We start from the raw sequence: 15,391 nt of genomic DNA on the forward strand, positions 1-15,391 counted from the left end.
ACCTGGAGTATTTGGAATATTAAATTCTGTCGTTTAACATCCAATCGTGTAGCACATTTTCTCCCGTGCCTAGTACAGTAATTGATGTGACAACCATGAACCAGGACGTACGTGATAATTTTTTTTGGCAACAAAACAAGAAAAAAGAAAAAGTGTGATTTCATTATTTTTTTTAATGTAAGTGAGAGATCTTTCATCATGCCATCTAATTCATCCCTAACTTCAATTATTAATTTTAATTATAATTATTTTTTCCGTCTTTAATTTCAAAAGTGAGCTCACTTGTAATTTACGTTGGTCAGTGCCTTAGATGATTTTCGTATTTGTTTGGCCATAAAGTGACAAAATTAGGAAGCAGAAGAAGAAACAGGAAAAACTATTGGAAGAAAGATTGATTCGAGGTCAAAAACTCCGATAAGTTTCTAAAGATAAACTACAATGCTTTATTTGATGCAATCATATCATAAATTAAGATTGAGCATCAATCTATGCAAAATGCAAGTTAAATATTCTTTGAGCCAAAAAAAATTAAGACACATTTTGAGATGTACTTCCAGCAATTTTAGATTGATTGGTAACCGATAATATTTTACTAATTCGAACTAGAAAATATATTGAGAAGGTCATTGGTAATGTATTTCTTCCTTTTTTGTTTTGTTTTCTCTTTCTTTTTCCTTTTACAACGAAGATATAAGGTGGGAAGGCATTATTCTTTGCTTTATTTTTGCGGAAGAAGCATATAGTTTTTTTTTCTTTATTAATATTCTTCTCTTTTTTTGTACATTTTTTTATTTCCTTTGACTCCCCATTTTCTTCTCCGGTTCTTCCAATGAAACTTGGCTAGTTGTCAACGCATTTGGGTGAAGGGCTATTTTGTCATTCTCCAGAATCTAGCGGTAAAATAAAGATGCCATTAGTTATGAGGGGTGAATGTAATTTGACCTAACCTCAAGGATTGATTGGTAATTTGGTGAAACCTCAAGAGAGTTAAATTTAATTAACCTAATATCTAATAGGGTGTGTTACAAAAGTTTTAACTACTTATATTCTAGCCCTATAGGATTTTAGCAATGGTTTAGAGCTAGAAGAAATTATAGGCCTTTGGACTTTTACCAACAATCTAATTTACTTCGTATTTTAGATCTTTCCAACAACCCGCTATGAAACTCAATTAGTCAATCAAGACAAGTAGCAAAATGTAACTTTGTTGATCCCTAATAAGAATAAAATCTACGGTTTCTAAAACCTAAAAAGTGTAGACAACTCAAAACGACAAAGTCGTAACAAGAAAATTTTTGGACACAAATCTTATCGAAACAAACAAATGACAGCAAAACTGGCAAAGAGAATAAGGCCCAGTTTGAGTGAATTCGATAGCAATGAGTGAGGAATTGTCTGGTTCTGTCTAACTTTTCTGTGTGTTATGATTTTTAGTACATAACTACATTAATTGTTGTGCAGAATATATGTGAAATATTTTTTTTATACACATCAACTTTTTCACGAGTACAACACTACAATATTATAGTACATCAAATAATATATGTGAAATATTTTTTTTATACACATCAACTTTTTCACGAGTACAACACTACAATATTATAGTACAAAAAATTATTCTCCTCATCTTCCACAAAAGACATCCCAAGCAGACCCCAAGTCTTCGGAGATGACAGTCCAGAAAGGTATACATGGCAACAAAGTCATGGCAATTTGGTGCAATTATGCTGATATTGGCTACTCTTTTGGCTGTCCTAAAGATATGGTTACTATTGATGCGTAGCTAACGCGTATAAAAGTTGATATACAATTGTATTAGTATGATTATTCTAATTAATCTCTTAGTAGATGTTGAAAGAAGGAAACAATCACAAAGGAGGATATGACAAATGAAGAGAAAGAAAAAAAAAAAAAAAGAAGTTTCCATGTTTTTTCTTTGTGTGAATAAAGAAAAACGAAGCAAACAATAAAAACTAAAAATAAAAAGAGGAAGAAGTAAAGAACAAGAGAAATTAGAAAAAGGAGACGACGAAGATCAAAACAAAGGAGGAACTCTATGCAAAAAGCATAAAAGGAGGAATTGAACGCTAATACTCTTAACTTTTATGATATTTCATTTTGACCCTTGGGCAATAAAAAATGCCCTTATGCATTTTCCAAAACTTTAATTGTAGCCTTAAATTCTACATTTCCATAAATAGTTCATGGCGGATTTAACACTAGGCTCATCAATTGTAGAAAATGAAGAACAAAAATGAACAGACAATATTTATGTTGACATTAGTAACATATCTAGAGATATTATTGCATATCAAATAAATAATTTACAATCAATAGATTTATGATCCCATGCTAATTCCATCGGGGTTTATGGCATCCTCTGACCCCAAAACTTGGCAACCGTTAACTTTTGCAATTAAAGAAGTACTAATGGATGATGCTGTTTCTCCTCTCAATCTTCAGATTTATAATTTGCTTTTCAGTAAGATTTTGTCTTTAAGAAGCTTCTCACTCTTGTGCTTAACTAAAGAAAGAAATATTCTGCATGATTAATTTACTTTGTTTTGAAAGGTCTGTCTAACAGATACTTATTGAACATTGTTAAGATGTACTTGAAGTAATAAAAAATTAGAGGAAGAGATCGTTTATTAAATGTCTATAGGACCAGAAAATCAAAAACAAATAATTTGTAAAACAACTCAGAATTCTATATAATGAATTAATATAGTAGAAAACCTAAATTGGAAAAGAAAATATAGTAGAAAAAAAAATATTCAACCCTTCCATTGAAGGTATGATACTCTCCTTTTTGGACTATCCCAAAATATTTGTCATCTTACCAAAGTCAAAGTTATATTTAATCTCCCTTTCCAATGCTATTAATTTTGAATTTTTTTAAGGCAATTTTAAAAATAAATCCACAAACATCTTGGGATGGAAGAAATATAATAGTTATTCCTTTTTATACTATTTGTGTTTCTGTAATTTATCTCTCAATAAGCAAACATTTTTTTCATTAAATTTTTGGCAGTGCACCGGTAATATCTATAGAAACTGAACCTAGATTACGTGTTGGTATTTATTTGCAAATTCTTTAGATATTGCAAATCCCTAGATTTTTAGATGGCGATGACATAGGCATTTCAATTTTACTAAATGCTAATGGTATATCTCAATTTGTTAATGAGACTCCATATAATCGTTATAGTTTTTGTCAAAGAGCAAGGAACCTGTGGAGTGGCATTTACAAAAACTAGTGCTATTTCTCTTTGCATAAACATTTCTGAACAAATGATTTAATATTGCTATTATATAATATATCAAAAAAATATGGGTACACATCCAAGTAATTTACAAATATTCAACCTTATTTAAACTGTATTTAATAAAAAATTAGTGAGTTTAGAATTCCATAATTTTATATATACAGCTTTTTAATTGGCCAAAGATTTAAACTTGTCAAGTAATTAATCTGGATCAAGATAAAATTACTCTTAGACCGGCGGCCTACAAAGAAAGAACTTTTACGGTCCATCTTCAAAACTAAGACGGCCCACATGTTAAAGGAAGGACAATTTGCCAGATTTAAACTTGAGGCCAAGATTTTATTTATGGTCCTAAACATGAGTATTTTCAGTATTGTAATTATCTTGTATGTTTTTCATAGTTTGGAAGAAAGCTATCATGTTTATTCTTCATTTTTTTTCCACTTGATTTTGTCATTTAAAACCAGACAATGAAAAGGTCTAAGATTCAAATGATTTTTAGTGTCTAAAGAGCACATGCAAATAATTCGAAACTTCTAATTGAAATACTAATGCATTCACACAAAATTCTCATTTAGGCCGCAAATTTCTCCAAACTAAAGTCTGTTCACGTGACAATGCTGGCCCTACCAACATGACTCAAAGTCTTTCAGCTTTTTTTTTTTTTTTTTTGACAAATTTAAGCCTAAGCAAAAACACGAAGAAAGTACTTCGTTGGAAGTGTGGAAAAAGTTTTACAACGACTAATAGTGACATACATGAGTAACATTAATTAGTCATGCAACTTTCGACCTATAAGTAGGGGCTTTCTGATTTTTGCTCGACGCACTCAAAACTTCTCTTGAATATTGTGTGAAAGCATTGATTAGTAAAGAAAAGCGAAAAAAAAAACATATCTGAAGATCAAGTCTGTTAGTTTGTAACAATATGATCAAATTCACTCCATTCATTGTGTTATGGTTTGTTTTTTTGGCAGGCAGGATTGGTCTTGGTTTTCAGGCAAGAGCACATTCAAACGTAAGTTGCTTTGAGAACGAGCGAAGAGCTCTCCTTGAGTTTAAGAAAGATCTAGTTGACAAGTCAAATCGTTTGGCATCTTGGATTGGAGAAGATTGTTGCTCGTGGGAAGGAGTTGGCTGCCTCAAGAACACTCGACATGTGGTGAAACTTGATCTGCGTAATAATGCTGCTTTTGATCTTGGTCGATTGTGCTACGAGGACACGCAAAATTATTTCTCTATCTATGTTGAAACTTGCTTGGGAGGCCAGATAAGTCCTTCGTTAGTGAACTTGCAGCATTTGCATTACTTGGATTTAAGTTCGAATTATTTTGCAGGAATTTGGATCCCAACATTTATAGGATCCTTGAAAAATTTGAGATATTTGAACTTCTCTAATGCAGGTTTCAGTGGGACAATTCCTCCTCAATTAGGAAATCTCTCAGCTTTAGACTATCTAGATCTTGGTAATAAAATTGGAAGTTTTAGTGATGAGATAAGTCGTTATTATTTGTCGACAAAGAGTCTCTGGTGGATCACTAGCCTTTCTTCCTTGAAACATTTGGACCTCTCGGGAGCGGACTTAGGAGAGGCCCAGGACTGGTTAGAAGCACTTAATAAACTTCGTTTCCTATCCTCATTGACATTAGACTTTTGTCGTTTTTATTCCTTTCCTCATATTGCACACCTTAATTTCACATCTCTTACCTCACTTAACCTCGAAACGAATGACTTTAACTCCACAATCCCGCTCTGGTTGTTTAATTTGACTTCACTCGTTCATCTCGACCTTAGTTTCAACAATTTTTTTGGTCCAATAGTTCATCATAACCTGCAGCATTGGACTTCACTAAGCTACCTCGATCTTAAATACAATCAATTCAATACTTCACTACTTGATCCACTTTTCACTTTGAGCAATCTTGTCTATATGGACTTGAGTAATAACCAAATCCAAGGCCCGCTCCCCTTCGGCCTAGGCAACCTAACTTCTCTTTCCGTGCTGCACATGGGATATAACAAGTTTGAAGGCAAAATCCCAAGTGCGATTGGGCAACTTCGAGAACTCACTGAACTCGATCTCAGTTGGAATGGGTTCAATGGTACCATTCCATCCTCTCTTTGGAGGCTGAGTGAGTTGAAATCCTTGGATCTATCTGGCAATCCATTGAGTGGGGAGCTGCGTGACATTCACTTTGCCAAACTGGCACAACTGAAAATATTACACTTATCCTCCCCTCTACTTGCTCTGAATGTGAGTTCCTCGTGGGTCCCACCATTCCAGCTTCAAGTTATAAGAATGCGTTCCATCAAGATAGGTCCCAAATTTCCTCTCTGGCTTCAAACTCAGAAAACAGTCGAATATTTGGTCATGTCAAATGCAAGCATCTCAGATACTATCCCAGATTGGTTTGTGAGAGTGTGTCATGGTATAAAACATTTGAATTTCTCCAACAATTACATGATAGGAAAACCACCTGTGTTCAACGGTAATAGAGGTTATAAATACAGACGAAAATTTTCTTTGGCGTCCAACAAATTTGAGGGGCCTTTGCAATTGTTACCAACAGATATTGCTGAATTGCATCTCCAAAATAACTCACTGCAAGGGATTATTCCACAGCCCAACATTAACAAGACATTGGATATTCTTCGAGTACTAGATCTTAGTGATAACCACTTCAATGGCAGCATCCCTGATTCTTTGTGTAGTTTACAAATGCTTGTTGTCCTGGATCTTTCAAACAACCAGCTCTCCGGAAGGATCCCTTCATGCATTGGTAAGCTTAAAACATTGGGTGTGCTAAATCTAGCAAACAACAGTCTCTGTGGGCACATTCCAATTTCATTGGGGCATCTCAATGGTCTCCAGTCTTTGCATTTGGACCGAAACAAGTTTACGGGGATGGTCCCATTCTCGCTCAGACATCTGAAAATTTTGCAGTTTCTTGATGTTGCAAAAAATGGACTGGAGGGCATTATACCATCTTGGATTGGGGATGAACTATCTAGTCTGAAGATCCTTGTGCTTGAATCTAATAATTTCCATGGTGACATTTCCATGAGCCTCTGCAAATTATCATCCCTTCAGGTTTTAAATTTGAAAGACAACAACTTAACTGGACATATACCTCGCTGTTTCAACAACTTTACAGCAATGACAGTGACAGAATTGGACTCTACAGGTATTTATGTCGGCATTTATGTCCTGCTTAAAGTCAGTTGGCTAGATACCTATAGTGAAGATCTTTCAGTTTTCATCAAAGGTGGAATGTTGAACTACACCTCGACGAATGTGGCATATGTTAGATTCATGGGGCTCTCAGGAAATAAACTAAGTGGGGAAATACCTATTGAGTTAATGTCTCTTGTTGGATTGCAAGGTTTGGATTTATCTAGAAACCATCTAAGTGGAAGAATCCCAGAAAACATTGGGAACTTGAACCAACTTGAGTCTCTAGATTTATCCAAAAATGATCTTTCTGGTCCAATTCCCCAAAGTTTGTCGAACCTAGATTCTCTGGGCTGGCTGAACTTGTCGTTCAACAAGCTAACCGGTCGAATTCCATCCGGACGTCATCTGCAGACATTAGACGACCCAACCATTTACATGGGAAACAGTGGGCTTTGTGGTGAACCGCTAGACAAAAGCTGCCCTGATGGTAAATCAAATGCCAGAGAATCTGATGGTGATCATGAGGATGGCAAGGAGTCTTATTTTGGTTGGTTTTATGCTGGTTTGGGACCTGGTTTTGCTGTTGGACTCTTGGGATTCTTCAGTGTCCTATGTTTCAAGAAGTCATGGCGCTATGCATACTTCGGATTTCTGGAGAACTTGTTGAATAAAGTATCGGTAGAAATTGAATTGCTAAAAAGGAAGTTTGATTGAGTGATTTTACATGTATCATCAATTATATAGTTGTAATGTCATGGAACTTCATCTTATTGTAAAATAATAAAGTATAAATAAGACCTTTCTCTGACAAAAATATCTTGCGCAGAAAAAAAGTTCAAAAGCAATGAATTAACCAACACATTTAACTTTGGAAGATATTTCTCCTTATAACACAAATGTAGTTTTTAACTAGAAATAATATACTAATTAACTCATCAATCTATTAAAATAATCGAAGGTCAACAAGGGACTGGTACAATTAAAAATATGTATGCAGTCTAATTAGAGTGATAAAATATTCAAACTCAATGGAGACTGAAAAATGCCTCATTTTGTTTATCAGAAGATGTATGAATAATTGGAGTTAGCCTCTCTCTCTCTCTCTCTCTCTCTCTCTCTCTCTCTCTCTCTCTTTTTCAAGAAGGATCAACAATAATTTAGTTATTTGAGATTAAAGTAAATTCAAAATATTAAAAGCATATTTTAGCAATTTTTTCCCCTCAAATGTTACCCTTCAGCCTCTAAGATGGCATCATAAACGAACCACCAGTTTAAATGGAACACTGACCCTTTTGGCTAAATTCATATTTTGTTCTATGAATCAGGATAAACCAGGCAATTAAATTTTAAGCTACAAGCTATAACAGCCAAGTTGGGCTATAACTACTTACACTATCTATTAGGTACTTGCTGTGGCAATTTGATCGCTCAAACAATCTTCCTTGCAAAAGTTCTCCCATGTCCCAAGGGTGTGACAGCATAATAGAGACGGCCAGTAAGTGCAGCTTGATAAATAATCCAACACTACCATAACATCCAACCCAGAAAAAGCCAGACGACAAGCATGAAGAACAAAAAGCTGTCTCTATAAGTCAAAATTATGTGTTTGAATCAAACTTTTTTGAATTTAAACACTAGCAAGACTTGTCTTGAAACCTCCAATAGCATTAAGTAACAATAATATACCTCAAAATTTGTAGAATCCACTAACAAAAATTGACAGGTTATCGATGCTTGTACAATAATAAAAATAAACCTAATTGCCAATTAAAATAACCAAAATCCAATTCCAAGTACTGGAGCAGGGATTCGAGGTATGCAATGGGTTATTTAATTTCCCTTGTTCTCGAAGAGTTTGCTTGATCCGATATATCCGAATGGAATGATTTTTTCACAAATAATTATTAATTTGTAAACATGACAAGTAGGGTCGTACCCTCAGGGATTGGGGATATTTGTCTCTTTCGAAATTCAAAGTAACACGGGGGGTGTTTTTGTGTAAACGATGACAATCAAAAGAATTCAAATAAAAATAAATAGCTAACTAAAAATTAAATGACAATTCACTGAAATTAGATTAATAGTAATTAAAGGTCTAACCAAGAAATAACTTCAACAATAGTTCACCTAATTGATCATCGATGCACAAGCAATTCCAATTATCTATTAATAAATAGGTTATAACTGCCAAATAAGTGATGACAGTCAACCTCTCCTTACTGCGTCGGTGATTAAGGTACGCCCGTTAACCATTGCTCTAATTTAGAAATAATTCTAGGTACGCCCGTAAGATTTAATTTCTCAATTGCCTTACGTATTCGAGGAGCCCTATTCTAACCAAATAACGCACTACCAGGGTTATTTCAGATTAGCCCGCGTACCTTCCTGACACAAATCTAATCATGCCAGTTGTCACTTATTCAAGGCAATTAAATAATTACGAATTTAATGTCCTAATTGATAATAGACTATCAAGTTAACTAATTATCTGGATCCAAGACAATCAATTAATTAAATAATCATAAGTACTGCAATTAAGGAATATGCGAATACCAGTAAATAAAAGAAAAAGATAAAATTAAATCGATCTCAAATTTTTAGGCGAACCAAAACCTCCGTTGTTTCTTGACTAGAGTGAGAAAATTAGTTCATATTTGATGCGAAAAACCCCTGCAAAACTGTAGCAACAGTGGCGCCCATCGTCACAGAAATTGGGAAAATGCAATTCGTTTGCGCAACGGAGGAAAATGAAGTTACAGAGAAGAATTCAATGTTAGGGTGATTATTTAAATCTAACCACTGGTGAAAATCATCACCTATTAAACCCAAGATCTATATGGTGATTATTAAGAAATACATTAACTATAAAATAGCGGAAGCGTACCTGAATCCATATTGATAAACTTGATACTTGAATCTCTAGAGATTTGGGGTGGCCTTCCAGGTCAACAGGTATTCACCGATCCTTTGAGAGAGGCCTTTAGTTTCTCTCTGGTATCTTTCCTGACGATGGGATATCAGGGAAGGGGTAGTTTGTGGTATTAGAAAATACGACAACTAAAACGATACCTGTGACCTGGGGACCATAACCCTATTTATAGGTAACATTCCTGTTACCTTTTGGAGCCCTATTTCAGCCCATCATTGAAATAGGAGCCCATAAGTTTCTACACATTAAAGGGCCCACATCCTATTAGATACATTAAACCCAAACTATATTTGATCAGTTGAATTGGGTTTAATCTTAATTGACAGTTTGCAATACATAATTATTCACATATAAGTCCAATGTTGGATTAAGGATCCAACAATCTCCCACTTGGACTATATGTGTAACCTTATAATTATGTTTTGCAATTAACCGTATGAGCTCAACTTTACTGTCATTATCACAATGTATCTGCAACCAATTCGGTCCATCAATTACACCAATATAGGATCAAAGCGGCCTTTGTTACAATTTCGTAACTCGACCCATCAATGGTCACATATATCAATGCAATTGAATGACATGAATTATGATGTGGATGTATAGCATGGAAATTTCATGTAATGTGATCAAAACATGCCTATTTCTAATTGGTCCACCTTAAATTTTATGAGATCAAACCATACCAAAGTTAGAGTGCAAATAAATCCAGACTTTATTTATGCATAAAATATCCTTAAATCCTTAATAACTGAAAAAGTATCATAAGAGCATTTAAAATAACAAACTCCCACTAAAACTGTACATCATTTAATACGACACCCATATGAGCAGTATGCTCATGAAACATTTTGGGTGGCAATCCTTTAGTAAGCGGATCCGCAACCATGGAGTTTGTCCCGATGTGCTCTATTGATAACTGTCCATTCTGCACTCTTTCTTTAACAGTCAGGAACTTGATATCTATATGTTTAGATTTGGTCGAGCTCTTGTTGTTATTGGAATATAAGACTACTGACTTATTGTCACAGAATAATTTGAGTGGTCTTTCAATGCCATCCACTACACGTAATCCCGTGATGAAATTTCGCAGCCAAATACCTTGGTTGGATGCCTCATAGCAAACTATAAACTCTGCAGCCATAGTGGAAGATGCTATGAGGGACTGTTTAGCACTCTTCCAGGATATGGCACCTCCAGCCAACAAGTAGACATAGCCTGACGTTGACTTCATAGTATCTTTGCATCCAGCATAATCGGAGTCAGTATACCCAATGATCTCCAACTCATCTGACTTCCGATACGTGAGCATGTAGTCTTTTGTTTTCTGTAGATACCGTAAGACCCGTTTGGTTGCTTTCCAATGATCTAATCCAGGATTACTCAAATATCTACCCAACATTCCAGTAATGTACGCAATATCCGGACGCGTACATACTTGAGCATACATTAGACTCCCTACTGCTGAGGCATAAGGAATCTTTTGCATCTCTCTTTCCTCAAAAGCATTCTTGGGACACTGCTCAAGACTAAATTTGTCTCCTTTAACCACAGGGGTGTCACCTGGTTTACAATTTTGCATGCCATACTTTTTAAGAACCTTTTCGATATAGGTCTTTTGTGATAGTCCTAAAATACCCCGAGAGCGATCACGGTGTATCTGTATGCCTAACACAAAAGATGCATCACCAAAATCTTTCATCTCAAAATTCTTAGTTAGAAATTTCTTGGTTTCATGCAATAGACCAATATCGTTACTGGCAAGCAAAATGTCATCAACATATAATACCAGAAAAATATGTTTGCTCCCACAGAATTTATGGTATATGCAATCATCTACTAAATTCATCTCAAAACCAAATGAAATAATCACTTGATGAAATTTGAAATACCATTGTCGAGACGCTTGTCTGAGCCCATAGATGGATTTTTTAAGTTTGCAAACCATATTCTTTGGATCTCCAGATACAAAATTTTCTGGTTGCACCATATAAATCGTCTCATCAATGTTACCATTGAGAAACGCTGTCTTTACATCCATCTGATGTAACTCAAGATCAAAATGTGCCACTAATGCCATAATAATTCTAAAAGAGTCCTTTGAGGAGACTGGAGAGAAGGTTTCTTTATAGTCGATACCTTCCTTTTGTGTAAATCCCTTAGCGACAAGATGAGCTTTGAATCTTTCCACATTGCCTTTCGAATCCCTTTTGATTTTAAATATCCATTTACAACCAATGGGTTTCGCACCTTCGGGCAATGAAACAAGATCCCAAACATCATTGTCCTTCATGGATTTAATCTCCTCATTCATGGCCTCGATCCACTTTTGAGAATTTGAACTTTCCATGGTTTGACGGAAGTTGATTGGATCATCTTCCATCAATCCAATGTCATCCTCATGTTCTTGGAGAAAAACAATGTAATCATCTGGCACTGCACTTCTCCTTTCTCTAGTGGATCTTCTTAATGGCACTGGTTCTTGAAGAGGAAGAGTTTGTTCTTCTATAACAGTTTGTTCTTCGACATTGTCTTGATTTGTCATGTCATGACCAAGTTCAGGAATAGGGTCCTGAGCAAGAGCAATGACACTTGTGGGAATATTAATATATTTCTCTTTAAAGACAATGTCCCTTACTGTATTTTCTCCCCCAAACTCGACATCCTCAAAGAACCGAGCATTTCCTGTCTCAAAAATTGATTTGGCTGTGGGATCATAAAACTTGTAACCCCTGGATCTTTCAGAGTATCCAATAAAATAACAACTAATCGTTCTTGAGTCCAGTTTCTTTTCATTAGGCCTATAAGGCCTTGCCTCAGCTGGACATCCCCAAATGTGTAGATGCTTTAAACTGGGTTTTTTCCCTGTCCAAAGCTCATAAGGGGTTTTGATAGTTGTTTTAGTTGGAACCCTATTAAGGATATATGCTGCAGTCTTAAGTGCTTCACCCCAGAGTGACTCTGGTAAAGTAGAATGATATATCATACTCCTTACCATGTCTTTAAGCGTTCTATTTCGTCTTTCAGCTACACCATTCATAGTGGGTGAACCCGGCATAGTGTACTGTGGGACGATACCGCATTCCTCTAGGTATTTAGCAAATGGTCCTGGACGTTGTTCACCTGAACCGTCATATCTGCCATAGTACTCACCACCACAGTCAGATCTAACGCTTTTAATTCTTTTGTTGAGTTGATTCTCAACTTCAGCCTTAAAATTTTTGAACACGTCCAGTGACTGTGATTTTTCAGAAATGAGATATATGTAGCCATATCTTGAAAAATCGTCTATGAACGTTATAAAATATTGTTGACCATTCCAAGCAGATGTAGGAAATGGTCCACAAATATCTGTATGTATAAGTTCTAAGACGTCTGAGGACCTATTGGCTTCAAATCTCCTTTGATTGGTTTGTTTCCCCTTTATACAGTTAATACAATCATTAAAATCTGTAAAATTCAAGGGGTCAAGAATTTCATTTGACACAAGCCTTTCCATTCTCCGTTTGGAGATATGTCCCAATTTCTTGTGCCATAATGCAGCTGAATTCTCATTGGCTAATTTTCTTTTAATTCCTCTAGTACTCAAATGCAGAGATTCATTAAATGAGGCAATTGTATCAATTAAATATAGATTATCGTAATGCATTAAAGAACCAGAACCAACCAATTTTGAATCATGAAACAATTCAAATTTTTCATTTCCAAATGAACAAAAATAACCAAATTTGTCCAAAGCAGAAATAGAAATTAAATTCCGTCTAAAAGACGGTACAACAAATGTCTCATAGAGATCCAAATAAAATCCGGTTTTTAACAATAATCTAAAAACTCCAATTTCCTCAACTTGAACTGTTTTGCCATCGCCCACGTAGATATATCTTTCATTATCATTAGGCTTTCGGCAATTCAGGCAACCCTGCATAGACACACTGATGTGAGTTGTTGCACCAGAATCTAACCATCATGTGTGTCTAGGTACCGAAGTTAAATTAACCTCAGAACAAACCAAATTAAGAAGCATACCTTTCTTAGCACGCCAAGCGTGATAGTTGGTGCAATGCTTCTTTTGATGCCCTTCAGCTCCACAGAAGAAACAGCTATTTTTTCCTTGATCATTTGATTTCTTTTGTTATTTCTTTTGTGGCGCTGTACCTGCAGCTCCTTTTTCCTTTTTTCTTTTAAGTCCCTTACTTTTATTATTAGTGGTTGACACCAGATGGGCACTTTCTGTCTGCTCTTGTTTCAACCTTTCCTCTTCCTCTACACAGTGTGAGATGAGTTCATTTAGAGACCAAGTCTCCATGATATACTCTCTGATGTTGCCTTTACCACTATATTTCATTGAAACTAGGCGTGTCAAGAGCGTACTAACTTCAGCCTTTTCGTTCTTGACAAACCTTTTTTCAATATCCTGAAGGAACTCTTTAGCGGTTACAGTCGTTTCTGACATTGTTCCCCTGAATGCTTCAGGAACGGCCTTTTTAATGATCATCAGACACAAGCGATTTAATCTCTCCCACCTCTCATTATTTCTCTTTTCATCAGAGGTACTCTGATCTGTAAGAGGTGGGGGAGAATCATCCCTTAACGCAAGGTCGAGATCCATTACTCCAAGTACTATCAAGAGATTTTCTTTCCAGGACTTGAAGTTTGTGCCATTCAGCATAGGAATATTATTGATGTTGGAAGTAATATTTGTAAGATCATTTGCAACTGAACAGAAAACATAACATAATTAAAACACGCTCACATAAATCAAAAACAATAATAAATTCAAATAATGGTAGTCCCATCTCAAGATACCGATATTCCATTAATATTTCGTCTTTGGACAAAAATATTAACTTCTAAGTGATATCTTGGTGCAGTAATAAATACTGATAATAATAGCATGTCGAAAATAAATTTTCCTTTGGGCCAATTTATAAATCACATGTAAAATCCAAATAATTATCACGTATTTATTACCACAAGTGCACATGTAATTTCATTAAATATTGACCTTCCTTTGGGCCGATCAATATTCATAAAATTACTAGTGCCCAACTAATTATATTTTAAAATAAATTAATTTCCATAATAGAGGTCACTTTGGTGGCATATTATTTCAATTAATTTATTCCAAAATATATATAATCATACCAATATTCGAATTTAAAATTATCTAAATTAAACAAAAATTTTAATCAAAGTCAACTTTGGTCAACTTTGGTCAAAGCGTGGTCAAACATGGTCAAATTAATCAAATTAAATCATGACTTATTGGACCAAAGGTCCATACCCATAATTTGACCCAAAATTAACATTCAAGCCCAAAAATTTTCTTGAAATCCATAAGTACTTTATAAAAAAAAAACTACATATTTAATGGGCTACACATATGGATTTTATAGGGCTTAAATGTCATATTTAATTTTATTAGGGTTCACTTTAAATTAAAGAAACCCTAATTTACTTAACATAAATACATACATATTTTAAACAATGAAACTGGCCAAAGAGTCTAATTATCGACAAATTGAATCAACATAATAAATATTAAATTGGCCAAACCAAATCATCACAGCAAACAAAACTTGATTCATGTTGACCGAATTCATGAATTCATATGTGAGAATTGGTGGAGCCCACTAACTCCAATTGTTGACCGAAAGCATAATGAAAAGTCACAGCAAAAGCCATTCATTTCTTACGTAAGCATCCATGAATTGAAAACATTAACATGAAGCAAACTTAACTTGTCAATCATGGTGGGTTCCACATATTCATACACAATACAAAAAACAGTAAATCATGAAATCCGAAGCATCAAACCAAAACATAAAGCCGCATCGATAAACGATCATGACAGGAACAAGAATCCAAATACTGAACAATTGGCCATTACCAAATTTTTTTTTTTTTTTATGTGGCCAATAACCAGATAACCGAAACCCAATCCATGAGACATAGAGATTATATATGTATATACGCATATATATATATATATATATATATACAAATTACTGAATCCAAATTA

At 34.9% G+C, this 15,391-nt stretch overlaps 1 protein-coding gene across 1 annotated transcript; it reads left to right on the forward strand.

The window, feature by feature from the left end:
- The first annotated feature begins 5,273 nt into the window (after nucleotides 1-5,273).
- LOC113716130 (receptor-like protein EIX2) lies at nucleotides 5,274-7,154 on the forward strand. The gene has a single exon (XM_027240427.1). It carries the CDS (start codon nucleotides 5,274-5,276, stop codon nucleotides 7,152-7,154), a length of 1,881 nt encoding a protein of 626 aa, XP_027096228.1.
- Nucleotides 7,155-15,391: the final 8,237 nt, after the last annotated feature.

This window comes from Coffea arabica, chromosome 11c (assembly GCF_036785885.1).
Source record: "Coffea arabica cultivar ET-39 chromosome 11c, Coffea Arabica ET-39 HiFi, whole genome shotgun sequence".
Lineage (NCBI taxonomy): Eukaryota > Viridiplantae > Streptophyta > Magnoliopsida > Gentianales > Rubiaceae > Coffea > Coffea arabica.

Bases quoted from the DNA above. Each gene is read 5' to 3' on its own strand.
- LOC113716130 (XM_027240427.1), top strand. From the start codon at position 5,274: ATGGGATATAACAAGTTTGAAGGCAAAATCCCAAGTGCGATTGGGCAA.